Source organism: Drosophila willistoni (genome assembly GCF_018902025.1).
Source record: "Drosophila willistoni isolate 14030-0811.24 chromosome 2L unlocalized genomic scaffold, UCI_dwil_1.1 Seg168, whole genome shotgun sequence".
Classification (NCBI taxonomy): Eukaryota; Metazoa; Arthropoda; class Insecta; order Diptera; family Drosophilidae; genus Drosophila; species Drosophila willistoni.
The window spans coordinates 19,341,624-19,369,275 of NW_025814047.1; the positions used below are offsets into that span (position 1 = coordinate 19,341,624).

At 36.7% G+C, this 27,652-nt stretch overlaps 1 protein-coding gene across 1 annotated transcript in view; it reads left to right on the forward strand.

Moving 5' to 3' along the window:
- LOC26528861 (NPC intracellular cholesterol transporter 1 homolog 1b) overlaps window positions 1-27,652 on the forward strand; it is a 154,086-nt gene that overhangs the window by 60,055 nt on the left and 66,379 nt on the right. Inside the window, exon 3 of the mRNA XM_047009691.1 lies at window positions 14,074-14,364. Coding sequence (XP_046865647.1) covers window positions 14,074-14,364 — 291 coding nt within the window. The remainder of the gene's footprint in view (window positions 1-14,073; window positions 14,365-27,652) is intronic.

Genomic DNA, 27,652 nt, shown 5'->3' on the forward strand with positions numbered 1-27,652 from the left:
AAGAAATTATAACTGATCTGCCTTTCGAATTTAAAGAAGATGCCACAATGAGTTGGAAATTGATTTAATAACAAATCGTTTGATGCTATAATAGGGCAAAACATTCTTAAGCCATTAAATGCTATTATTGATTTTTATCAAAATACAATCACAATTAATAATAACACTTTTCAATTTCAAAATAGTTCACCATACTCTAGGAGGTAAATCAAATTGAACCAATTAAAATAGACGATAGAAAACAGAAAATTCTTTTCAATGATTTAAATCAAGAGGAAAACAATGCTCTAACTCAAATTTTAAGTAGATTTAAAACGTTAATATTTCTTGAAGGTCAGTGTCTTAGCAATACAACATCAGATAAAAACAGTAGTGGATAAACCTTTATAGTGCAAGATTTATAGATATCCTCAAATACATGAGCAAGAAATATATAAGCAAATTGAAGAAATGCTACAACAGGGAATAATACGTAAGAGCAATTCTCCATATAATGCACCTTTATGGCTCGTACCCAAAAAAGCTGATAACAGTGGGAAAACAAAATGGCGTATTGTCATTGATTATCGCAAATTGAATGAAAACACAGTAGATGATAAATTTCCTAAATAAAATAAATTTCCTATCCCCTATATAGATATATTAGATAAGTTAGGAAGAGCGCAATATTTTTCTACTATAGATCTCGCGAAAGGCTTTCACCAAATTCTCGTTCAGGAACAAGACAGGGAAAAGACAGCGTTTTCTATCAACCACGGGCACTACGAGTTTAACAGGATGCCATTTGGGCTCAAAAACGCTCCTGCCACATTTTAACGTCTTATAAACACAGTCTTAAAAGAAGAAATAAATAGAATTTGTGTCGTCTATCTTAATGACGTCCTTATTTTTTCCACTAGTTTTTTAGAACATGTTGGCCATATTCACACAATTTTTAAAAAACCTTGTAAAGCAAATCTTAAGATTCAAATCAATAAATGCAATTTCTTCTCCAAAGAAACTCAGTTTTTTGGACATGTTTTAACCCCCGAAGGAATTAAGCCTAACCCAGCGAAAGTTAATAGCATTCTTCAGATTAAAATTTTGAGAAATGTTAAACAAATTAGAGCTTGTCTAGGAATCACTGGTTACTATAGAAAGTTCATAAAGGATTTTTCTCAAGTAGCTTATACATTGATTAAATGCCTTAAAAAGGATGCTAAGATCGATGTTGATGAGCCTAACTTCATGATTGCATTTGACAAATTAGTATCCGGACTTCAAGAAGAAATTCCAGCTTAACATACTATTTGTTATGCAAGTCGTACATTGAATGAACATGAGAAAAATTATTCTTCTATACAGAAGGAATTACTAGCTATAGTGTGGGCAATAGCATATTTCCGTCCATATCTCTATGGGGTTAAATTCGACATTTTGTCCGATCACCAACCACTTAAATGCCTGCTAATTAAATATAACGGAAAAGAACTTAATGAAATACTTTATAGGTGGCTTGTTAAGCTTAGCGAATTTAACATAAACGTATCATACATTACAGGAAAGGATGAAAGCTGATTTTTTAAGTCGAATACGTAAAGACGAAATTTGTGCCGTAAACATATCGTAACAGAGGAAAAAACTATGGAGTTCGAATATAAAAATAGATATAAGAAAATTTTTTTAAATTTAAATGATCTTAAAAATGGAATGGAAAAAATTTTGAAGAATCATATCATAAAAGGCAATGTAGGAATATTCAGTGAATATAATGAAAATCTGTACAACAAATTTCAAAACAAAATCATCCAAATTTTCGAAGGCAATAAAAATGTAAAATTTGTAAAATGCTTATTTCACGCAAAAGATATTGAAAACGAAGAAGATTTGTATAAAGAAATTGATCGATTTCATAAATATGATACTGGTCATTCCGGTATAAATGGAAATTACCAAAGTTTAATAAAGATTATTTACTTTCCAAACCTTCAAAACTACATCCAAAAGTATATTAACAATTGTGAAATTTGTAATCGGTGTAAATATGATAGGAATCCAGTTAAAGAAAAATTTAAATATACAGAAACACCAAATAATACAAAAAAATTGTTCATATGGATATCTATTCAAAATGTAATTTTCTAACTTTTATTGACCGATTTTCAAAGTTTGCTAGTGCTTTCTACCTTGAGGATCGGAATAATCAAACTACATATAATCGAAAAAATGCACTCGTACAAATCCCAAAGAGGAAATTTTAAAAATGAATAACTGATAATGAATTTAATAGTGTAAAAATAAAAGAATATTTAAGGAATGAGAATATAGAAGTTCATTTTATGAAACCGAACAGTCATACTGGCAATGCAGACGTTGAAAGGTTTCATAACACTCTAACGGAAAAGATAAGAATTATATATCTTGAAAACAAAGATCTATCAATCAAAGATAAAGTTAGTAAAGCTATAGAATATTATAATAACAGCTATCACTCTACAATACAAGATACTCCACTGAATATTGAATATGGAAATTGTGACAAAAAATAATACATAACATTCTAAAATATAAGGAACACTACATTACATCTGTAATTCAAACAAGAGAAAACTTTAAAGAAACTAGAAACGAAGGATATATAAAAAATTATAAGTCTCTAAGACACAAAAATGAACCGAAATATAGAAAATTAAATTTAAATAATGTACATAGCTCCAACATAAAAAGAAAGAAGAAATATCAGACTTGAAATGTAACATAATCTACCAGAATTGTATTCCGAACACTAATATATAAATAAACGAATTGTAAAACTCAGGAGAGTCTTAATTTAAGCGATAGGGAAGTTATGTAGTCGAAGTTCTCTCTCTCTCTCTCTTCATCTACATTTAACTAGGTCGATCTATAAATAAAAGCTCAAAATCTCTATCTCGACTATCAGAAAGCTTTTGAGCTCACTCTTTGGATAAATGTGAACAAGTGAAGAACTAAACTGAAATAAATAGCTTTATACAATTAAAAAGAAAGACAAAAATATTATTTTATTTAATTAAATGTTAACAGACAACTGTTAACAAAACTCACGTGCAGCTTTATGAAAATAACTCTGACAAATGAGCTTCAAACGTATTTTTTTCACATATTTTGGGTACATACTTAAAAGCACCGTTATCACTGCGAAAGAGCAGACAAAAACAAAAGAAGGACGGACGGACATGCCTATTTGACCTCGTCTCGTCGTGCTAATCAAGAATATATATACTTTATATGGTCGGAGATGCTTCCTTCTATGCGTCTCACACTTCTGACCAAAATTAATATACCCTTTTTGCAAGGGTATAAAAAGCATAATTCAACGGCTACGTTTCACAAACCCATGTTAGGATTGCGAAATAATAGAGCTTCAAAAATGTTCCGATTGCGAAGTTATAATTTTCTCAAAGGCTTTCGGAATAGCGAACAATTTTGAGATACCCCTATAGTTAGAGGCTTCGGACTTTTTGCCATTTTTATGCAGAGGAATGATATACGACTCCTTCCAAGTAGATGAAAAAGAGGAAGATTCGATAGACAATGAAAACAATTTTAAAATGAGCTCACATAATTCTGTGCGAACGAACCTGAGTACACATCCAGGTAGACCATCTGGCCCCGGTGAATAAACAGGTTTAACTAGTTCAAGTTCAATAAGAAAAGAACTTTCACCAATCACTGGATTAAAAATACAATTATTTAAATGATAAGGATATGAATTTGCTCGATATTCCGTTGAGGAATAAGTTGTTTTGAAAAAACTCGCAAACATATCGGCAATTGTCTGATCAGTGCTAGCTTTTTTATTTCGAAAGGACAAAAAAATGGGTGCACAGAGATCTTACGCTTAGAATTAACAAAGTTATAAAATTATTTAGGGTCAGAAGAAAACTGAAGTCATGAATTTTGAACGAGCGACTGCACATTTTTCAAATTGGGTAACTCTTGAGAGAACCAGGGAGGTTTGTTAAGCCGCTCCTGCCTACCAAGAGGCACACAAATATCAAAGAGTGAATTCAGAGTATCATAAAGGAAGCGAACAGCTGAGTTCATATCCGTACAGTTGTTCAGATAAGACCACTCGGTAGTAGCAATGTTTTCATTATGGCTGGCAAAGTCTGTCTTACGAAAGCACCGAGTTAAAGGTACCTTATTAGAACCAAGTAATGGTGATAGAGAGGGCAGATCGATTTTTAAATTTGATGTAGGATGAAATGTGTCTTAAGGAAGAACAAATGATTCGATCGATTGACATCGACTTCAGATAAAAAAAAGCATAGGCCATGTGACATAGAGGGTAGCAACATAGTTGATTCATCCGTTAGTGACCATGCTAATGCAGGAAAATTAAAATCACCTGAAACTATAAGCATGACTGGACTGGAAACCAAAAAGGAGATAAACTGAATTGCATCTTAATAACTTAATAAATAGAACACAATGTATGTGATTTATAAAGATCGCGGGAGGCAGACAGTGCATTCATAAACAAATAGCTTAGACAACAGAAATTAAAAAAGATCAGAATTTTGCAAGCAACTAAAACTGACTGGTGATTTTAATTTGTCATTTTATAAATTTGTTTGTTTTTTTTTCTTAAATTTTGAAATGGTATATTAAAGTCGCCAAAATGTATGTAACAGGCAGAATGAAGCTTCTCCGACTCCATAAAGTATATACATATATTCTTGATCAGGATCAACAGCCCAGTCGATCTAGCCATGTCCGTCTGTCCGTCCGTACGGACTCGTGTAGTATGTAAATATCTAGAGTTAATTGGAATTTTGGCCCCCTTATGCCTACTGAATTTACATAAAACTGTTTTTCTTAAAAAGGTATAACAGCTAGAGACATCAAATAATAAAATCAAATAGTAATTTACATAAAACAGATTATCTTCAAAACTATGACAGCTACTGATAATTAATTTGGTATTTAAACTAGCTTAATGTCTATTAAGATATTGACTAGTTAAAAATTTTGACACGCCCACTTCCGCCCCCGCAAATGAAATAAAACTGATTTTTTCGAAAACTAACAAAGCTAAAGTCACTAAATTTAATATGTACAGTTGTTTAGTATGCGCGCAGAATATATATATATTAAAATTTTGACTATCGCAATCAAATTCGGCAGACCAATTAATCTTATCTATTTCTACCAAACTACAAAATTGAAATCGGACTAGAAGCATGCAAAATATGCATATGAAAGTATTTTGCTATGCGGTCCATGAGGGCAGAATTGGCCTCTGGCTAGTGGCGGCGGTAGAGTGCTCGTGTCTTTGTAGAGTGAGCGAGATAGCATAATTTAAAAGACAAACATTTGGTTTTCGAAATTTGAAACATTTGTTTTTACCTGGCTCATGGTATACCCAAGTCGGCGAGTCGACTGATATACTTTATTTTTATACCATACACCCATACGGTGAAATGGTATATTAATGTGGGCAAAATGTATGTAACAGGCAGAAGGAAGCTTCTCCGACCCCATAAAGTATATATATTCTTGATCAGCATCTACAGCCGAGTTGATCTAGCCATGTCCGTCTGTCCGTCCGTCCGCCTGTCCGTCTGTCCGTCCGTCTGTCTGTCCGTATGAACGCACGTAAATTTGATACTAATATTGAGCAAAATACCAAATTTGATCAAAATCGGAATAAAAATAGCCAACGTTTTTCCATAGGACCGGCGTTGGCCGTTGTCTGGTGAGGGCGCTTGGGTGCTCGTATGCTTGAGTGAGCGAGTATATAGTGCACAGGTTGTATATTTCGGATTCAGCCGGATCGGATCACTATATCATATAGCTTCCATACAAATGGCAGGCCACGAACAGTGACTTTTCTCAATAACTAGGTTATTTTCTGTGCTATTGTCGTGAGATTAAATATTTTTGAATTTATTACACTACCAAACGACTGTGCCAAATTTGATTAAGATCGGGCGACTATATCATATAGCACCCATACGAACGATCGGTGGTGAACAGTGACGTTAATCAATAACTTCGTTATTTCCTAGGCCGCTCTTTCGCAAACATTAGACCTTTTACACAAAAAATTTGCAAAATTACCGTCCAAGTTTTAGTCACGTCTCCGTAAAAGCTAAAATGTTATTGTTATGTATGTGACCCAACTCTAAGAAGCTGTTATCGTCGCACTGTTAAAAGGTCTGTTAACAGCTGTACTTCTCAGTCGTTCTACTAACTACTTCGGAACAACATCGGACTTCCCTGCTACAACTACGAGGGACTTCTATTACTACAACTTCGAGGGACTTCTACTACTACAACTACGAGGGACTTCTACTACTACAACTATTAGGGACCACAACTACAACTGCTACTTCATTTCCCAGATGGTATCTGGGATTATCTTATTAATAAACAATATAAATAAGTTTGCACATACACAAAATTGGCGACGAGGATGGGATAATTCGTCAAACTTATATATATGTGTATATGTCGTGTACAGTTACAATCGACCAAGCGAAAGCGAACAAAGAGACGCGAAAACCGCATGCGTGCTGGCGCCAAGTTTATTGGAATAAAAAAACGGTATTTTTCCAACAAGCGCATATGTCTACTACTAATGTCTGATTTGGACACATGTGGAAAAGCCCGCCAAAGTGAATATTGCTACAGAACGCAAAACAACAAATAAATCAGTGATAATATCAGGAGTGGGTCAGTTAGAACCATTTGACTTTAATCACCCAAACAAATGGACAACTTACAAGCAGCGTTTTGAGCTGTATCTTTTGGCCAATGGCCAACGGAGGAAGCACGGAAGCTGCATTGCTTACGCTGGCTGGCTCTCTACTGTTCGAGCTTCTAACGTCATTGGCATCCCCTCAGGTGAGTGATTTGAGTTTATCGGAAATATATGAAATACTCAATCAACATTTGTCCCCATGTCAATCGGAAATTACGGCCTACTACCAATTTCACATGCGAAATTAACTAATTGATGAATCGGTTGCAAACTACATGGCTGCACTTAGGACTCTCGCTGTCGACTGCAAATTCGGAGCTGCTTTGGAATGCATGTTGCGCGATCGCTTAGTATGTGGAATGAAGGATGAGGGTCTTCAGAAGAGTCCGCTAGCAGAGGCAGATTTAACGATTCAACGCGCGATGGAACGCGCCACATCTAGTGAGGCCGCTGCTCACAGCGCTTGGGCCATGCGAAATGCAGCTGAGAGCACTGAGTCGATACACGAAGTGCAGACCAACGCGATCCGTCCAAGCCGACCCAATCAGCACCACCAGCCATGCGATGGTTGCGGGGGTGCTCACTTGCGGAAACTGTGCCCACATCGGAACACTGTGTGTGATGCCTGTCACCGAGCAGGCCATCTTCAACGAGTCTGTCGGGCTGTAAGAGACCGGGTCTCTTAGTCGTGAAGCATTCATCGTTACAATAATTATAAATAAACGAAAATGTCGATTCGAAGTGGATTCGGGGTCTGCGATCACAATGATAGACGAAGCTACGTTTCGTTATATCTGGCCAACGGACAGACCGAATATCCAAGATTGTTCTCTAGAGTTTACGGATTACCAGAAAAACCGAATTCCAGTTATTGGCATCGTGGATACATCTGTCTAGTACGATAATAAATACATTCCGAATCTTCCACTGGTTGTTACATCAAGCGGCTGATCGAATTTACATGGTCGCAACTGGTTTATGCCCTTAGGCATCAGCATAAAAGGAATACATGCCATTAACGCCAAACTTAAATTCGAGGCAACTCTGGCGAAGTATAAGGATCTGTTTTCGTCGGAATTAGGTCGTTTTCTGGGGCCACCTGTGTCATTACAAATCAATACTGATGCAGCACCAGTCCGACTGCCAGGGAGACGCATTCCATTTGCGATTCAAGAATTATATGAAGAAGAATTAGACCGTCGTTGCTCCCAAGGAATCCTAGTAGCCATTGAATACTCCGACTGGGCGACTCCTACAGTGTCAGTAATTAAAAAGGATGGTACTATTTGCATATCTGGCGAATACAAGTCTACAATTAATAGAGCGATTAAGCAACACGGCCATCAAATTCCTGCAATGAATGCATTATTAGAATCAGTTGAAGGAGGATCCATATTTGCGAAAATCCATTTGGCTCAGGCGTACCAACAACTAGTGGTAGATGACCAGTCTGCGTTGGTGCAAACCATATGTACACACAAAGGTTATTTCAAAGTAACCAGACTACAAAATGGAATTTCTTCAGCCCCGGGCTGCTTCGAACGTATATTGCAGAACGTTTCTGAGGAAGAACTAGCGGTGCGTCTTAATGAGGTGCTTTCAAGATTTGATAAGGCCGGACAACGACTACGCAGAGACAAGTTTCAATTTGGAGTTCCGTCAGTAGAATTTTTAGGTTTTAAAATCGATGCACTGGGTATAAGACCGTGTGCCAGTAAGGTCGAAGCTATCAAGTGCGCTCCGGCTCCAAAAGGTAAGAAACAATTACAAACATTCTTGGGACTCATCAATTTTTACCACGCATTCCTGCCACATAAGGCGACCGTTGCTGAACCGCTTCACCGTCTGCTGGATAAAAATGCGCCATGGGTGTGGGCCTATAATCACCAAGATGATTTCATGAATCTAAAAAATCTTGTAACTTCACAAAATGTGCTAATGCAGTTCGATGGCAAATTGCCAGTATTGTTAACCTGCGATGTATTTTCGTACGGAATTGGAGTAGTGCTGAACCACAAACTTCAGGATGGATCAGAGAAGCCTATTACCTTTTATTCTAGAACTTTCTCCAAGACAGAAAGAAACTACTCGCAAATCGACAGAGAAGCCGTTTGGCTTATATCAGGCGTTAAAAAATTTCACAATTATTTATATGGCCGTTCGTTTACTCTCGACCATATTCTTGATCAGCACAATGAGAAGAGTTCATATAGACATGTCCGGATCGGATCGGAATAAAACCTCTGGCTTAACGTAAAATTTAGCCACCTATAAAGTTACTCACATATTTTGGCCCCAAAATAGTTAGAAGTTATTTATAAAACTATTGTAAATAATGTTCCAATATAAGTTAAATACGTATTCCGATATTATCTACTGATCTTAAAGGCTTTCGTCATTTTTTCTTTGAAATGAATATATCAGGTGTGCTACAGAAATCACTTCAGCGGTTCTTTTGCATTTTGGAGACTCGTTCATTAGCGATAAGCGTTTGAATTGAGTCTTCCCCACAGTAAACTCCGCTTAAGGTTTATCAAAACCAGCCCTCAAGGTGTCTAAGCTTTCGGTTTAACACAAGGGTTACAGTGCAGATTAGGCCTAAAATGAAAAAGTACGAGAATCACACTTAACATAAACACAAAAAAACGTATCACTTAGTCACAGGTAGGCAAGAGACGAGAGCGTAATCAAACAGAAATAGGAAAGAGCGAGCGATCGCGTCAAATTGAACCAGGAGCGCGAGAGTTAGATACAACGGTGAGATATAAGAACAAAAGAGCAAAACAACAAAAACACCGCTAAAGCAAACTTTTTCGTAGGTTTAATTTATATATTTATTTATTTACGTCAACTAACCAGCAGTTGACGAAAAAGATTAAGCTAAAATACAGATAACAAATTAATTGAAGAAGGTAGCTTAGCTTTATACACAACCAAACATTCCCGACCCGGTGGTGGTGTTTTATTTGCACAAGGTGCCAGCTATGCCCCGATTCACAGCCAATGTGGTCAGGGAGTTGCAGCCAATCCAAGTCCAAAACATATTCAGCGGTTTCGTTGTAGATGATTGAAAAGTATAGCGCGAAGAGAAGTGACAGAAAGATGAGGAGAGATAAAGTGAGAAAGGTTGTTAAAAGATTGGCAAAGAACACGAAAAGGTTCGTGAAGAGAGTAGTTAGTCAGACATCTACTAAGGTGAATAGGAAAAAAGTTTCTGGTCCAATGTGAGGGAACAAAAAAATATAGCGTATATAGTAAATTAGAAGAAATGACTAGCCTACGGTTGTAAAGTGAAGGAAGATTAATAAGAAGAAGTCTGTCAGAATAAGTAGGTAGGCGAACACTCTGGTCCCAATTAAGACCGCGTAACCCGAAATTAAGGAATCGCTTCAGAACCGATTCAATACTACGCTGAATACGCTAGTGTACATCATATTGAGGGTTCCACACTGGCGAGCAATATTCTAGATTAGGGCGAACTAACGAAGTGTATAAAACCTTTGTTACATAGGGATCATCAAATTCTTTGGCCCAACGTTTAATAAAGCCAAGAATATGAAGTCTATTGACAATAGATGAAATATGAACATTAAATGAAAGTTTTGGGTCAAACATCACGCCTAAGTCTTTGAATGATGGTACACAATCTAACAAAACACCTGAGGTAACTCGAACAGTCCTAGATATTGAGGAACGAAAAGAGACCTTTTGGGTTCTGCCAATAAGATACGATTTTAATCAAGCCAACAGTTTCGGGGTAAGCATAGAATGATCAACCGTATCGAATGCCTTACTAAAGTCAGTATAAATAGCATCAGTTTGACCCTTTTTTTCGGAAGCCATGGTGTACAAGGGTAGTCAATTCTAAAAGGTTGGTAAGCGACGAACGACCTTTCATGAAGCCATGCTGACAAGGAGAAATAGTGTATCTGGATAGGTGTTGAAGGGAAGACGTAATAATTTTTTCAAACAGCTTAGGTATTGCGGAAAGTTTGGCAATGACACGGTAGTTAGAAATATCCGATTTGTTGCCGTTTTAAAAAACGGAAGAATAAAAGACTCCTTCCAAAAATCAGGAAAGCTACAAGTCTCACTCGATATAAAGAATAACCGAGATAAAGGCTCAGATAGGGAAATCGAACACATTTTAAGGATGCAACTAGGTATATTATCAGGCCCAGGTAAGAGGGAAGACTTCATAGATGATAAGCTAGATATAATACAGTCTTCAGTAATACTAGGAAAAAACATACAATTTAAATGTGGGATTGAGAAAGGATAGGATGTGGGAAGGAAGTCGACTGAAAGAATTTAGCAAACAGATCTGCAATATCTAAATCATTATTAGCAGTCTGGTCATTAAGTCTGAACGTGGAAGGTAGTAAATTAGAGCGAAATTAACAAAGTTGTAAAATCTGTTGGGGTTCTTATAGAATTCAACCTTACAGCGCACGATTTATTTATTTTAGCATTGAGACAATTAAGAGCAGAGTTGAAAAAATTCACTGCACAATTTATATCGCAGCACTCAAATAAAAATGACCAATCAAAAGAGAAAATAAGGTTGTTAAGAAAATTGAAATTTGTTCTACGACGAGAAACTGAGATGTTGTGAAATGAATTAGTAACGAAATTGTAAGAAATAATAACTTCAATGGTAGGGTGATAAGGATCTTCAGGGTTCACAAGGGACGGTGTTTGAGATACAGAACTCACAGTGAATTCCGAGACAAAAACAAGATCAAGGATTCTTTAAGAGTTCAGTAAAGAATTCAACTGATACAGCGTACATTCCAATAGGCTATCAAGAAAAACATGTTGAGACAAAGGAATATGGAAAGAGAGATTATCATCAACCAACCAAGAAACAGTTAGCTAAATCCTAAGACTATAAGGAAATCACGATCTTTAAGACGACTAAAAATGGGTTGCATATGGTGCATGTATGTAGGTTATGATATGAGAAGCTGGAGGAATATATGAACAAAAAATATATAAGATAAAGTTGGAACATGTAACTTCGACGCAAATAAACTCAACACCTAAGGACAGATCAATCGGTACAACACTTGAACACAGATTTAAGTTGACAGCAATGAGTACTCCACCGCCACCAAGACCAACAATATCAACCCTATAAGAAATAAGGTTATTAGAAAGAATTTCGTTATCCAAAACAGAGTAGTTGAGCCAAGTTTCAGAAAAAGCTAGTATGTCAGCCGAAAAGTTTTGGCTATCACAGAACAGTTGCGAGAGCTTGGTAAGACGTCCTCTTACATTTTGATAATGAATGCAAAGACTAGACATTATGAGTTTTTCAAAGATGAATTAGGAAGGTGGACAGGCAACGGACGGGAGCCATAGCTGAGAAATACTCATTTGGTATTGTAATTTTAAAAGAGGAAATTTCGCGAGGCCTAGAAAACTTTAACTTTTGAATTAAAACCTTATCAGGGCATATATTACCAATGTAAACTGCCACAGACGACTCAGAAGTATCTAGAGCAAGTCTGAAGATAAATAATTCTTTGCTATGAGGTACTTCAGTTAGTGAACATGGCGGACAGACGGACGGACATAAAAATGTGTTCAAATAACACCGTATTAAATTTCGCAAAATGTTGTGTCTTTGTTTTTGGGACATCGCAAATATCGGTAAATTAATTCCAGCTCCTGCATTTTTATTCGCAGGTAAGATTTCTGATAGTTAACAAATCAGCGTAAACAAAACAAAAATAACAGCTGATTTAAAATGTTTTATTTATTATGACACAGTTTTGGAACATTTTTACATTAAATTTTAATTCGTTTTTTTGGCCTATGCACTTTGCAATATATTATTTGATAGATTTGAAAAGCAAAATTGGTAAACTCGGATCGTAGGTTATAATTTTTATGTTTCGTATGTATGTACATATACTCGTGTAGTATACACGCTTTGACTTAAATTATATACAGTATGTACAATCGCTTAGTACGCGTGCAGATTTTGTTTGTTGCTTTATTATTTTAACATACAAAATTTATTCAAAATTGGAGTAAAAATAGCAAAGATATACATTAGCGGACGTTGACGATACTATGCGCAGTACGTTCAAGTGGCCCCTACGAACCAGGACAAAGCCTGTTAAGCGCGAGCCCAAGCAGATCACTGCCCACCTCCCACCCGACCGACCGAGGGGTGCAGCCGTATAACGCACGGCACGAATCGCGTGGACAAAATACACAATAGAAAAAACAGACAAACAAATAATACTACAGCTATCTATTAACTAAATGGGATAGGATAGATGTTTTAAGCATATTAATAGAAAACTCTGAGCCGATTACAGGGAATAGAAGGTTGTAATCAGAGCAGAGGACCCTAAAAGGTTCATGCATAGCATAGTTAGAAGAACAACGACTAAGGGATAAAGGTATCAAACGATGTCTACTCCGTCTACATGGTACCGACAGATTCACCTGAGCTAATAACTCAGGAGAGTCGATATCACCAATTAGGAGCTTGTGCATAAAAATGACACCAAGCCTAATTCTACGGTTAGTTAGGGACGGAAGGTTAATCAAGAGAAGTCTACTAGAATACGAAGGCAAATTGACATTGCGATCCCAGCTTAAGCCACGAAGAGCAAATAGCAAGAACTGCTTTTGAACGGATTCTAGTCTAATCTGGTGCGACTCATATTGAGGTGACCAAATGCAAGATCCATACTCTAAAATAGGACGGTCAAGCGAAGTAAAAAGAACTTTAGTTGTATAGGGGTCATCAAATTCTTTTGACTATCTTTTAATGAAACCCAGGACACTCATGGCCTTTGCGACCGTGGTGGAAATATGGGTGTTAAAATTTAACTTATGGTCCATAAGTACTCCCAAATCATTCATATTATTTAGACGTTCTAAAGGGCTGCTGTTTAGAAAATAAGTGACCAGTTGAGGAGAGTTACGAAAAAAAGTTATTACCTTACATTTGGTAGTGTTAAGATTTAGTCCATTAAACTGGCACCAGGATTGAAAGTTTTTAAGATCAGCTTGTAGCCGACTAAATGAATCTGTATCTTTATAAGTAAGACAAAGCTTGACATCGTCAGCATACATAAGCACACGCGAATGAACAATGACTGATGGAAGATAAAACTTTTATAATTGGTACGCCATTCTAGAGAAATTAGGTCTTATAAATTTTAAAACAGTTATTTCACTTGTGCATTATATACCGAAGCCAGTGCAGCTACTTACTTCTTTATTTCATTTTGTCCAAACAATCGCATACCATATTTACAAACAATAATTTGATGTTTGTCCTTTTTAAAATCTCTACGAGCTACTTTTATTTTCTATTTTAGATAATAATCAAAGCAGTTAATTTGCCTTACATAATTCATAACACTTCTAATGGACCTATTACATTTGGACCAGTGTTCCACAAAAATTTTCTCTCGGAGGTTTTGTATCTTCAAGAACAAATTAAAAATATACAGAGAAATAAAGTGTCATTAAAAGATATTTGCTACGCTCCCCTTGCCAATGATGAAACCGATATCCAGACATCTAATTGTGTTATTCAATCAATTTGGGGGTATTTCAAAGACGATTTAAGCAGACTGGATGACCACGATGAGGATAACGGATTTAATGTAAGTATATTAGTTGTAAAGCATGTAAAATTCTATTCAAAAAGGTTGTTTTCTGCACTCACTGGGAGGAAAAGTATATAAAGTCGAAGAAATTAATGAAACTGAAAGAAACGCGGATTTGGACTTTCTAAAAATTGTATTGTTCATCCGGAACAATAAGGCCAATCTGACTATTTCGAACTGTTTAATCTATTCGCCCATATCAAAAGCTATATTTCAGAAACCGTAAGAAATAGATTTTCGAAGCTTGAACCGTATTTTGCTATATATATGCAATCATTACACTGTTATAGGTTTTCAGAAAAAGCACATGACAAAACTTGGTAGTTTCGCCTTATTTCAGGACCTGTGAATTAGACTGAATCATAATTTCATGCAAAAATTTTTGTGGATGTTTTTCATCAAAGGTGCCAGTTTTTGGAACATTTTTTTTTCATATTTATTATAACCTTGCAGATGGTAATGTAAAATTGGTCAGATGTTTGTAACGCAGAGGAGGAAACTTTTCACACATCACAGTATATTTAGGTATTCTTAATCAGCATGAGAAGCTGAGGCAATAAAGCCATATTCGTGCATCCGTGCGAATTCTGGTTTATGAATCCAAAAGATTTTTCTGTACATTAAAAGACCCAAACTTAGGGCAAACGTTATGGGATATGTCGTCAAAGGCGTAGCTCGATGAGCAAGTCACAGAAAGCAACTTGGTCCCACTGATTATTCTTCTTCAGAAAAAACTCGGAGGCATTTAACAAGTTCGTAACCATGATCAAGCTTAGCAAAGTAGACAAAATTAGACAGGCTGCAAATCTTGAGAAGATATTTATGCCCATTGTGTAACTGTTCAGTAGTTTTAATCTAAAATGTTAAAAAAATATGACCATTTACTCATACTTCATTATAGCATATACCTATTGGGTGAAATGGTATACTAAAGTCGGCAAAATGTTTCTAACAGACAGAAGGAAGCATTTCCGACTCCATAAAGCTGAGTCGATCTAGCAATGGCCGTCCGTCCGTCCGTCTGTGCCTCCGTCCGTCCGTCTGTGCGTCCGTCCGTCCGTCCGTCCGTTCGTATGAACACGCAGATCTCGGAGACTATAAGAGCTAGAGCCACCAAATTTGGTATGTAGACTAGTGTGGTTTGTAAATATATAGAGTTAATTGGAATTTCGGCCACGCCTCCTTACGCCCCCAGAATTTACATAAAACTCTTTTTCTTAAAAAGTATAACAGATAGAGGTTTGGTTAATATACTCGTTTAGTAAGCGCGCAGAAAATAATTGTTCCAACTTTTTGCCACGCCCCTTTCGCCCCTGGAATTTACAAAAAACAGATTTTCTTAAAAACTATGACAGCTACCGACATTAAATTTGGTATGTAAGCTAGCTTAATAGACGCGCAGATATTGACTATTTAAAAATTTTGCCACGCCCATTTCCGCCGCCGCAAATTAAACAAAACTGATTTTTTCGAAAACTAACAAAGCTAAAGTCACCAAATTTGGTATGTATACTGGCTTAGTATGCGCGCAGAATATATGTATTTTAATACGTTGCCACTTCCGCCTCCATAATTTAGAAAAAACCGATTGTCTCTTGCGATTTTTTGACCATCGCGATCAAATTTGGCAGACTAATTAATCTTATCTATTTCTTTCAAACTAATTTGATTGAAATCGGACTAGAAACATGCAAAATATACGTATGTACGTATTTTGCTACGCGATCCATAAGGGCAGAATTGGCCGTTGGCTAGTGGCGGCGCTAGAGTGCTCGTGTGTTTGTAGAGTGAGCGAGATAGCATATGGTATGAGGCATGTTAAGACAATTTAATAGACATACATTTGGTTTTCGAAATTTTAAATATTTGTTTCACCTGGTGTATGGTATACCCAAGTCGGCGAGACGACTTACTTACTTCATTTTATTTTAAAAAGAAATGAATGTAGCACAATATAAAAAAATCTTAAAGTCTTAAATCCTATAGCTCTGATGGTTTTAATTTAATTGACCATTGTCAGTGAGCGTAAAGGGGGCGCTAACCTGATGTCGCGCAGTGTATATACAGCAGCGAGCAAAAAAATAGTAGTGGCATCACCCATTTTATAAATAGCATAGAAAGTTATGTTATCGGGGCTAGACTGAGACTTCTTGGTGTGCAAATTTACTATTTGGCCTGTTAGTAATTATATTATTTATTTATTTATTTATTTATTTACGTCAACTAACACAGCAGTCGACGAAAAAGCTTAAGCTTAAGACAGATAGTAATTAATTGAAAAAGATAGCTTAGCTATATACACAACTAAACATCCCCGACCCGGTGGAGGTGTTTTATTTGCATAAGATGCCAGCTATGCCCCGATTCACAGCCAATGTGGTCAGGGATGAGTTGCAACCAATCCAAGTCCAGAATATTATTATTGGTTTCGCTGTAGATGATTAAAAAGTATAGCGCGAAGAGAAGTGACAGAAAGATGAGGAGAAATTAGGTGAGAAAGGTTGTTAAAAGATTGGCAAAGAACACGAAAAGGTTCGTGAAGAGAGTAGTTAGTCAGACATCTACTAAGGTGATTAGGAAAAAAGTTTCTGGTCCGACGTGGGGGAACACAAAAATATAGCGTATCTAGTAAATTAGTAGAAATGACTTCACCGTTGACTAGTTTATAGAGAAAGGGAATGCCAAAAACGAGCCTACGGTTGTAAAGTGAAGGAAGATTAATAAGAAGAAGTCTGTCAGAATAAGAAGGTAGGCGAAGACTCGGGTCCCAATTAGGACCACATAACGCAAACTTAAGGAATTGCTTCTGTACCGATTCAATACTACGCTGGTGAACATTATTGAGGGTTCCACACTGGCGAGCAATATTCTAGAGTAGGGCGAACTAACGAAGTGTATAAAACCTTTGTTACATAGGGATCATCAAATTCTTTGGCCCAACGTTTAATGAAGCCAAGAATATGAAGTCTATTGACAATAGATGAAATATGAACATTAAATGAAAGTTTTGGGTCAAACATCACGCCTAAGTCTTTGAACGATGGTACACAATCTAACATAACAGACTTAACAGAGTAATGAGCTAGGAACGGAGACAAACGACTGGAAGTCATAAAAGAACACTTACAGCCATTAAGGTGTAATTTATTAACGTGGAACCAATCACAGAACGGAAGCCATGGTGTACAAGGGTAGTCAATTCTAAAAGGTTAGTAAGCGACGAACGACCTTTCATGAATCCATGCTGACAAGGAGAAATAGTGGATCTGGATAGGTGTTGAAGGGAAGACGTAATAATTTTCTCAAACAGCTTTGGTATTGCCGAAAGTTTGGCAATGCCACGGTAGTTAGAAACATCCGAGTTGCTACCCTTTTTAAAAAGCGGAATAATAAAAGACTCTTTCCAAATATCGGGAAAGGTACAAGTCTCACTCGATATAAAAAATAACCGAGATAAAGGCTTAGATAGGGAATTCGAACACATTTTAAGGATGCAACTAGTTATATTATCAGGACCGGGAACGAAGGAAGACGTCATAGATGACAAGCTAGAGATAATACAGTCTTCAGTAATACTAGGAAAAAACATACAATTTAAATGTGGGATTGAAAAGGGATAGGGTGTGGGATCCGAAACAGTAGTAGAATAAGTCGACTGAAAGAATTTAGCAAACAGATCTGCAATATCTGAATCATTATTAGCAGTCTGGTCATTAAGTCTGAAGGTGGAGGGTAGTACATTAGAGCGTCTTTTGGAATTAACAAAGTTATAAAATCTTTTGGGGTTCTTATAAAATTCAACCTTACAGCGAACGATATTATTATTGTAGCATTGAGTGTTTAAAACACAAAATTGAGATTTGGCTATACAGTAATTTGCATAGTCAAGACGCGAACCAGTTTTTTTAAATCTTTTAAAATATCTCGATTTAATGTTACGGAGATTAGAGAGCCTACGTGTAAACCAAACTGGCGCGCTGGAGACGGTAGAGACATTCACATAAGGAACGCATTTATCAATTAGAGAATTGAGTAGAAAAACTTCACTGCACAATCTATATCGCAGCACTCAAATAGAAATGACCAATCAAAATAGAAAATAAGGCTATTAAGAAGATTGAAATTTGTTTTACGAAAACATCTACGACGAGAATTTGCGATATTATTAAATGAATTAGTAACGGAATTGTAAGAAATGGTAAGTTCAATGGTAGGGTGATAGGGATCTTCAGGTTTTACTAGGGGCTGTGTTCGGGATACAGCACTAACAGTGGGATCAGAAACAAAAACAAGATCAAGGATTCTTTTAGAAGAGTTAAGCAAAGAATTCAACTGATATAGCGGACATTCAAGTAGGCTATCAAGAAAAACATGTTGAGATGAAGGAATTAAGAAAGATAGATTATCATCAACAAGCCAAGAAATATTAGGCAAGTTGAAATCACCTAAAACTATAAGGAAATCGCGATCTTTAAGACGATTAAAAATAGTTTGCAAAGCATCAGCATGATGCATATAGGTCGTTATATCAGAAGCTGGAGGAATATATGAACAAGAAATATATAAGCTAAAGTTGGAACATGTAATTTCGACGCAAATAAACTCAACACCTAAGGGCAGATCAATCGGCACAACACTTGAACACAGATTCGAGTTGACAGCAATAATTACTCCACCGCCACGACGACCAACACGACCAAGCCTATAAGAAATAAAGTTATTAGAAAGAATTTCATTATCCAAAACAGAGGAGTTAAGCCAAGTTTCAGAGAAAGCTAATATGTCAGCCGAAAAGGTTTGGCTATCACAGAACAGGTTCGAGAGCTTGGTAAGAAGTCCTCTTACATTTTGATAATGGATGCAAAGACTAGACGTTATTAGTTTTATGAAGCAGAAGGTGGAAGGTGGACAGGCAACGGACGGGAGCGCTTATTGGGCGCAAACTCGTGTACAACTAGGCCCTCTGGCCAGAAATTAGTGTCAACCATAGCAGAGAAATACTCATTAGGTACTGTAATTTTAAAAGAGGAAATTTCGCGAGGCCTAGAAAACTTAAACTTTTGAATTAAAACTTTAGCAGGGCATATATTACTAATGTAAGCTGCCACAGACGACTCAGAAGTATCAGGAGCAAGCCTAGAGATAAATAATTGTAAGTAAAGTAAAATGGGAGACGATGTAATAGAGAGTGCTGGCGACTGCTTACGAGGCAACTCAAGGGTACATTTCTTGGGCGACTTCTCAGAAGGTGGAACAAACTTGAATTGCGACAATAAATGTACGCTAGAGTCACACTCGTTAGACAGTTGTTTGACCAGTTTGTTTAAAGAAAGAAACTTTAAATGAAGATCCCTATACATACGGCTAAAATCAAGCTGCTGGCTGGCACAAGATGGGCAAGTCCAGCGCATTAAGCCAAGCTCAGGCTTAGACACAGACAAACCAGAAAATTTGTCGTAGTCGCGGCCATTGAGGCCAGCACATTTTAAGTGAATAAGATTATCGCAAAGCCAACAAGATATTGCTCTATACTGATCATCAAAACGATCAGAATGCTTGCAAGTAGGTAGACAGCAAGCCATTATAAAGCCAAAAGAAACACAAGGCAAAAAAAAAATAAATAAATTTATATATATAAGAATAAATAGAAAAATTTAAATACACAGCACAAAGATAATTATCGATAAGAAATCAATAATTACAAATAAATCAAAGAGAACAGCTAGAGTGCACAGCACAAGAGAGAGTGCAAGAACAGTTATAAGCCGTGCTTTGAGAGGCGGCCTTACAAAATTGATTACACGGGAGAGAAGCTGAGCACAAGCACAAAGCAGAGAGAACAACAAAGCCACTAGCACTGATGGTATGATGGGGGCGATGAGGGGAGCAACTGCAGAAGCAATGACAATAGAGAAAAAAAATAAAAAGAAAAAAAAAAAAAAATATGTAAATGCACCAAACACTAATCACGAAAAAGAAAAAACTGTTTAAACTGATTAATTTGGCGAATTATGGAAATAAAACACAAGGGAGTCAAGCGAACAACACCAGCGGAAGTGTAAACAAATTAAGCACAATTAAAAATTGAGAAAAAACAATAAATATTAATAAAAACTCAGGAGCTATGCAAAAACACGACCGTCACGTCAGAGAGCAGAAGCTTTTTTTGATTATATAATATATTATTATAAACAAAAAAAAAACATTCCATTTTGATTTTCCGAAAATAATGAAGATTTTGTGTCAATAGTGCCAAATTGAGGCGAGCAAAATAATAGTAGCACATATTTTGAAGAGCATAAAATTTTTAAGTATAGAATTTTATTCCGGGGAAATATTTTCAAAATAAAGACCAAGTCATTCATTCTTTTAATACAATTCATATAGTTTTTGCTTAGTCTAGATTATATTATTTTGTATGTTAGCTTATCTTATAAGAGTTTCATAATATTGGTTAGATTGAGGTATTTTATAATTTCTCTTAGATTTTCAAGGGTTGGGTTGGATATTAGTAGGATAAGGTTTTGGTTTGGGATATAGTTTCGAAAGCTTTGAAATACCGTGCATGTGTTCATAATATGTTCTATATTCATAATAGATTGTGTGTTGCAGAATTTTCAGTGGTTGTTGGGATTATTTTGAAGGAATCGGTGTTCGTGTGTTAGTCTCGTATTCCTAGTCGTAGCCTTATAAGTTTTGGGTTTTTCTAGGTATTTGGCAAATTTCTAGTTTTTTAAGATAGTCATCAACATTGTATTTGTTATGTCTGTTTATTTCTTGATACCAGCATGATGTCTGTTGAATTAGTAGTGTATTTAGGGTGGAGAAGTGGGTTTTAATGTATCTGTTTATGTCTGTTTTGTTATAATTGGAATGCGTAAAGAGGGGTGATATAGTCACCGTTTTTGCTGCATCGTCAACAAATTCGTTGCCCTTTATACCAACATGGCTAGGCACCCATTGGAGCATTGAATAGGGATTCCCGGAGAGAAGGAAAATAACCCAATCTTCATTCGTTGAATTCAAAATATGAACTGATTTTATTTAAAGAATTGTTGTGTATATAAATGAATTCTTAGACTCTAGGCAACAATTGTTCTTCAAAAATACTTATTCTAATGACCCACGCTTTCGGGGTTTGAAAATTGTTTATATTTCATGCTCAGCGTTGGCTACTTGATACCGTTACAATCTTAAGTGTTTTCCACAGAGTGTGGATGCATGTTTTGTTTGGTTTTAAGCAATAATTGTCATATGACTCTTTATGACTTATTTTTGTGTTATGTTTTTGTTTCGTTTTGTATATTTCTTGGTGCATCTGATTTGGTGAAGCCATTTCAGATGAACACGATGTTTAATCTTAAACAAGCATGATTTAAGGCTGTTGTTATACCCTTGCAAAAAGGGTATATTAATTTTGGTCAAAAGTGTGCAACGCATAGAAGGAAGCATCTCCGACCATATAAAGTATATATATTCTTGATCAGCACGACGAGACGAGTTCAAATAGCCATGTCCGTCCGTCCGTCCGTCTGGATCAACGCAAACTCCTCCTAGACCGTTAAAGCTACAGAGCTGAAATTTTGCATGTAGGCTTGTATATACTGCAGGCGTTGTATATCTCGGATTCAGCCGGATCGGATCACTATATCATATAGCTCCCATACAAATGGCAAAGTCACGAACAGTGACTTTTCTTAATAACTTCGTTATTTTCTGAGCTATTGTCGTGAAATTTAATATTGGTGACTTAATTTCACATATAAACGACTACGCCAAATTTTATCAAGATCGGGTGACTATATCATATAGCTCTCATAGGAACGATCTTTCGAAAACAGTGACTTTTGTCAATAACTTCGTTACTTTTGCCGCGATTGCTTTCAAATTAAACATTTGTTAGTTTAATATATCTGTTATTGACTGTGCCAAATTCGATAAGGATCGGGTATCTATATCATATAGCTCCCATAGGAACAATCGGTGGAAAACAGTGACTTTGATCAATATCTTCGTTATTTCCTATGTAGGCCGTTCTTTCGGAAACATTAGCCTTTTTAGCTTAAACGTTTTTCCACTTTGATGACTATAGATAAGGAAAAAGTTACCAAAAAAATTGCAAGGGTATACAAACTTTGACGCGGTCGAAGTTAGTCCCGGCCCTCTGGTTTTATTAGTGTTTTTCGAATTATGTCTGGGTAATATGTGTTGTTGTTAATATTTTGAATAGCTTGAATTGCTGACAACGAGTCAGAACAAATGCATACTTTGCCTTTTATCTTGGCATTTCTGCCGAAAATACCGATCCCCAATTTAAGTGTCTCTTTTTCTGTCGTTGTTGAATACCGTGTTATACCGTTTTTCAGAGAACCGTCGGTGTATATAAATGTGTGATCGTTAAGTTTAAGCTTAATTTCTGCAAATTGTTTAGTGTAAATTTCATTGTTCGTATGCCCTTTCTTAAAAACATTCAAATGTAGGTGGATTGTATTCGTGTTAATGAACCACGGTGGGTCTGACTTGGGAGTTTTATCCTACTGGGCTTGGTGTAATACCCAAATTGAAGCAAGAATTTATACATTTTTGTAAGGTCAAATCTCTGTAGGGCTTCCTATTATTTTTATACCCTTGCAAAAAGGGTATATTAATTTTGGTCAAAAGTGTGCAACGCATAAAAGGAAGCATCTCCGACCATATAAAGTATATATATTCTTGATCAGCACGAGAGAGTTCAAATAGCCATGTCCGTCCGTCCGTCCGTCTGGATCAACGCAAACTCCCCCTAGACCGTAAGAGCTACAGAGCTGAAATTTTGCATGTAGGCTTGTATATACTGCAGGCGTTGTATAACTTGGATTCAGCCGGATCGGATTACTATATCATATAGCTCCCATACAAATGGCAAAGTCACAAACTGTGACTTTTCTCAATAACTTCGTTATTTTCTTAGCTATTGTCGTGAAATTTAATATTGGTGAGTAAATTTCACATATAAACGACTACGCCAAATTTTATCAAGATCTGGTGACTATATCATATAGCTCCCATAGGAACGATCTTTCGAAAACAGTGACTTTTGTCAATAACTTCGTTACTTTTGCCGCGATTGCTTTCAAATTAAACATTTGTTAGTTTAATATATCTGTTATTGACTGTGCCAAATTCGATAAGGATCGGGTATCGTTATCATATAGCTCCCATAGGAACAATCGGTGGAAAACAGTGACTTTGATCAATATCTTCGTTATTTCCTATGTAGGCCGTTCTTTCGGAAACATTAGCCTTTTTAGCTTAAACGTTTTTCCACTTTGATGGCTATAGATAAGGAAAAAGTTACCAAAAAAATTGCAAGGGTATACAAACATTGACGCGGTCGAAGTTAGCCCCGGCCCTCTGGTTTTATTAGTGTTTTTCGAATTATGTCTGGGTAATATGTGTTGTTGTTAATATTTTGAATAGCTTGAATTGCTGACAACGAGTCAGAACAAATGCATACTTTGCCTTTTATCTTGGCATTTCTGCCGAAAATACCGATCCCCAATTTAAGTGTCTCTTTTTCTGTCGTTGTTGAATACCGTGTTATACCGTTTTTCAGAGAACCGTCGGTGTATATAAATGTGTGATCGTTAAGTTTAAGCTTAATTTCTGCAAATTGTTTAGTGTAAATTTCATTGTTCGTATGCCCTTTCTTAAAAACATTCAAATGTAGGTGGATTGTATTCGTGTTAATGAACCACGGTGGGTCTGACTTGGGAGTTTTATCCTATTGGGCTTGGTGTAATACCCAAATTGAAGCAAGAATTTATACATTTTTGTAAGGTCAAATCTCTGTAGGGCTTCCTATTATTTTTATACCCTTGCAAAAAGGGTATATTAATTTTGGTCAAAAGTGTGCAACGCATAGAAGGAAGCATCTCCGACCATATAAAGTATATATATTCTTGATCAGCACGAGAGAGTTCAAATAGCCATGTCCGTCCGTCCGTCCGTCTGGATCAACGCAAACTCCCCCTAGACCGTAAGAGCTACAGAGCTGAAATTTTGCATGTAGGTTTGTATATACTGCAGGCGTTGTATAACTTGGATTCAGCCGGATCGAATCACTATATCATATAGCTCCCATACAAATGGCAAAGTCACAAACTGTGACTTTTCTCAATAACTTCGTTATTTTCTTAGCTATTGTCGTGAAATTTAATATTGGTGAGTTAATTACAGATATAAACGACTATGCCAAGTTTGATCAAGATCGGGTTACTATATCATATAGCTCCCATAGGAACGATCTTTCGAAAACAGTGACTTTTGACAGTAACTTCGTTACTTTTGACGCGATTGCTTTCAAATTAAACATTTGTTAGTTTAATATATCTGTTAATGACTGTGCCAAATTTGATAAAGATCGGGTTACTATATCATGTAGCTCCCATAGGAACGATCGGTGGAAAACAGTGACTTTGATCAATATCTTCGTTATTTCCTATGCTAAGATTGTAGGCCGTTCTTTTGGACACATTAGCCCTTTTAGCTTAAACGTTTCTCCACTTTGATGGCTATAGGTAAGGAAAAACTTACCAAAAAAGTTGCAAGGGTATACAAACTTTGACGCGGTCGAAGTTAGCCCCGGCCCTCTGGTTATTTATTTTATTTATTACTTCTTTAAGTGGAGGGTCGTACGAATTAAGGATTGGGTTAATCACTTTGGTCAATAGCTGTGGCAGTGTGGCAGTTAAATTTTGGGCTCGAGTGACATTCTAGAATATTAAGGGATTTATTTAACGAATTTGGCAAATTTTTTATATGGGAGTGCCATTTGTACTTGGCGCTAAAGGAGAGTCCCAGCAATTTTATTTCCTTGACGTTTTCTATGGTGGCTGATTGGGACGACACTTAAGGGTGACATTTTGTGAGAGACAGCGATGCACCCGAAGTTTTGCACCAATTGTCAATGTTTTCAAATAGATTGTCTAGTTTTATTGTGCTTTTCTTTATTGAGATCAACTAATATATTGTATTCGTCTGCGTATGCAGTAAAGTTAATATTTTAGTGCCTTGCTATTAACTCAGAGAGACTATTAAACGCTGTTAGAAACAGTATGACCGATAGTGGTGATCCTTGTGGAATACCGTTCTGAAGAGGCTTGCAATTTGAATAATTTTTATTGACGCACACTCTGATTTGCCTATTGGCCAGCTTTATCAAAAGCTTTAGCAAAATCTAACGAGGCAAGTGATATGTGTCTTTTTGCTGAAAGGGGGTATATAGGCGGCAACAATATACAACTTTTTTGCTGAGTGTATTTCGACTGTGATGGCATCAAATGATTGGCCCACGGAAATCAGTTTGTGTTGAACTGACTTATGCACGAATATAGCCACGCCGACCTTTGCTGTGGAGCAGGTAGTGTGGTGCATTGAAAAATTAATTGGAGTTGAAACTGGACGCAAGTTAGTTAGGTGGGTTTCTTGTAAAGAAATTATCTTTTAAACCAAAATATGCATGTTCTGGACCGGGTTCCAATTTAATCCGAACTTACTGATATTGCCGCGGGCTTCTTATTTTGACTGCAATATGCCACTCGGTGACCCATTTCACCACATCCAAAGCAAGCACAAGTTGCTCTTATTGGCTAGTTACAGTTGGCTACTAGGTAACCCACACAGTTACAGTTGAAGCACCTGAATGTGGGCTTCTTCTTTGCGGAAACATTTGGCAGAGATACAGGTTTTTCCACCTGCAGTACTATGTTGACAAATGCTGCCAACACGTTTAGACCCAAAACGTTGCATACAAGCCATCTCTCGCAATTGACGGTCTGGTATCCCGTCAACAATGTACTCGACTATCTCGTCCTCCGGCAAACGTAAGCCGCAAGTCAAGCCAACTTTGACGTTAAAACAATTCAGAAACGGTTCCCCGACGCACCACTGGCGTGCTTCAAACTCTCGACGAATTATTACATTGGTCTTCTTTGATCCGAAGACTTTTCCCATGGCATCGAATATGGTTTTCACAGGCTGACTCAAGCACTCAGGGTTTGAGTGTATCCATTCCAAGGTTTTGCCCGTTAGTTTGCCGAAGACAAGCAAACGTAAATTATTTTCGTTGAAGTTGAATGATCTTACCAAATGGAGCACGGAAGATATCCAACTATAAACATTTCCATTACCGTCAAAATCGGGTAAAAAATCTTTCACATCTTTGGCCAAGATCTGGTCAGCTGTCTTCGTCGCCAACCAGCTGCTTAAGTTGCCAGACTTAGGGTTGCCAGCAAGGCGCAAAAACTCGTTCTCTCTATGAACCAGTTCGATTTCTTTGCAAAGTAGTTCCAGTTTTTTTCCAACGTGTACTTTACTATGTTTTCTTCTTTTTGGTTCTCTTCATTTGGCTTCTCATTGTTGTTGCTTTATCCTCACCGTTTTTAAGCTCTTCATTCGACTTCTCATTTGTGGCGTTGCGCTCTCCGTTGTTACTCTTTTCATTTGACTTCTCATTTGTTGCTTTGTATATTACTTGCTGTTCACTCAGAATGCTCTCGTTTTCTGTTTCTCTTTCTGTCTGCGTCTCGCTTTCTGCATCGTTTTGTTCATTTTCTTCTTCGTTCTGTTCGTTTGGCATTACTTCTTGCTGCTGTTGACCTTGGAACAAGTCTGCCTCGAAATTTTGCGTCTGATCGGCGCCATCGTCTGTCGTATACAGAATGCTCTTCAGGTACTCCAAGCAATCTTTTCCAGGGGGATCTGCGCGTTTACCTGGTCCTCCGTTAGGAGCAGCTCCGTCTTTTGGATGTTGTCCTCCCGGTTCAGGGTTTAGTTGGTTTAAACGTTTGGCTAGCACATTTTTAGTGCCAGTATCTGATAAACCTAGGTTTTTGCACTGGATTTGTAACTGGGACTTTGAAAAATCATCAGGATTTATTGAATCCATTATTGTTTTTTAATATTTTTTTTCTTAGCTAAATTATAGCTTTTCCACTGTATTTTCACTGGGTTAACTATGACCACTTCTGAAATTATAGCGAGTAAAACACGTCGAATTTTGGTGAGCTCTCCATAAAAACTGAACCGCTCTTATTCTTTTTATTTAAGAATGTTCTTGTTCTTTTCAAACAAGTGAGACAGCACACTTCTCGTACTGTACCACTGCATAAAACTTAAAACTAATTTGTAACAAAGAAAAGAGTAAAATATACTTAAGGCTAAACATATTGCACTGGGGGAAAGAGTAAGATACACTTAATACTAATACATATTGCTACAATAATGATAATATTTATTTTACTCC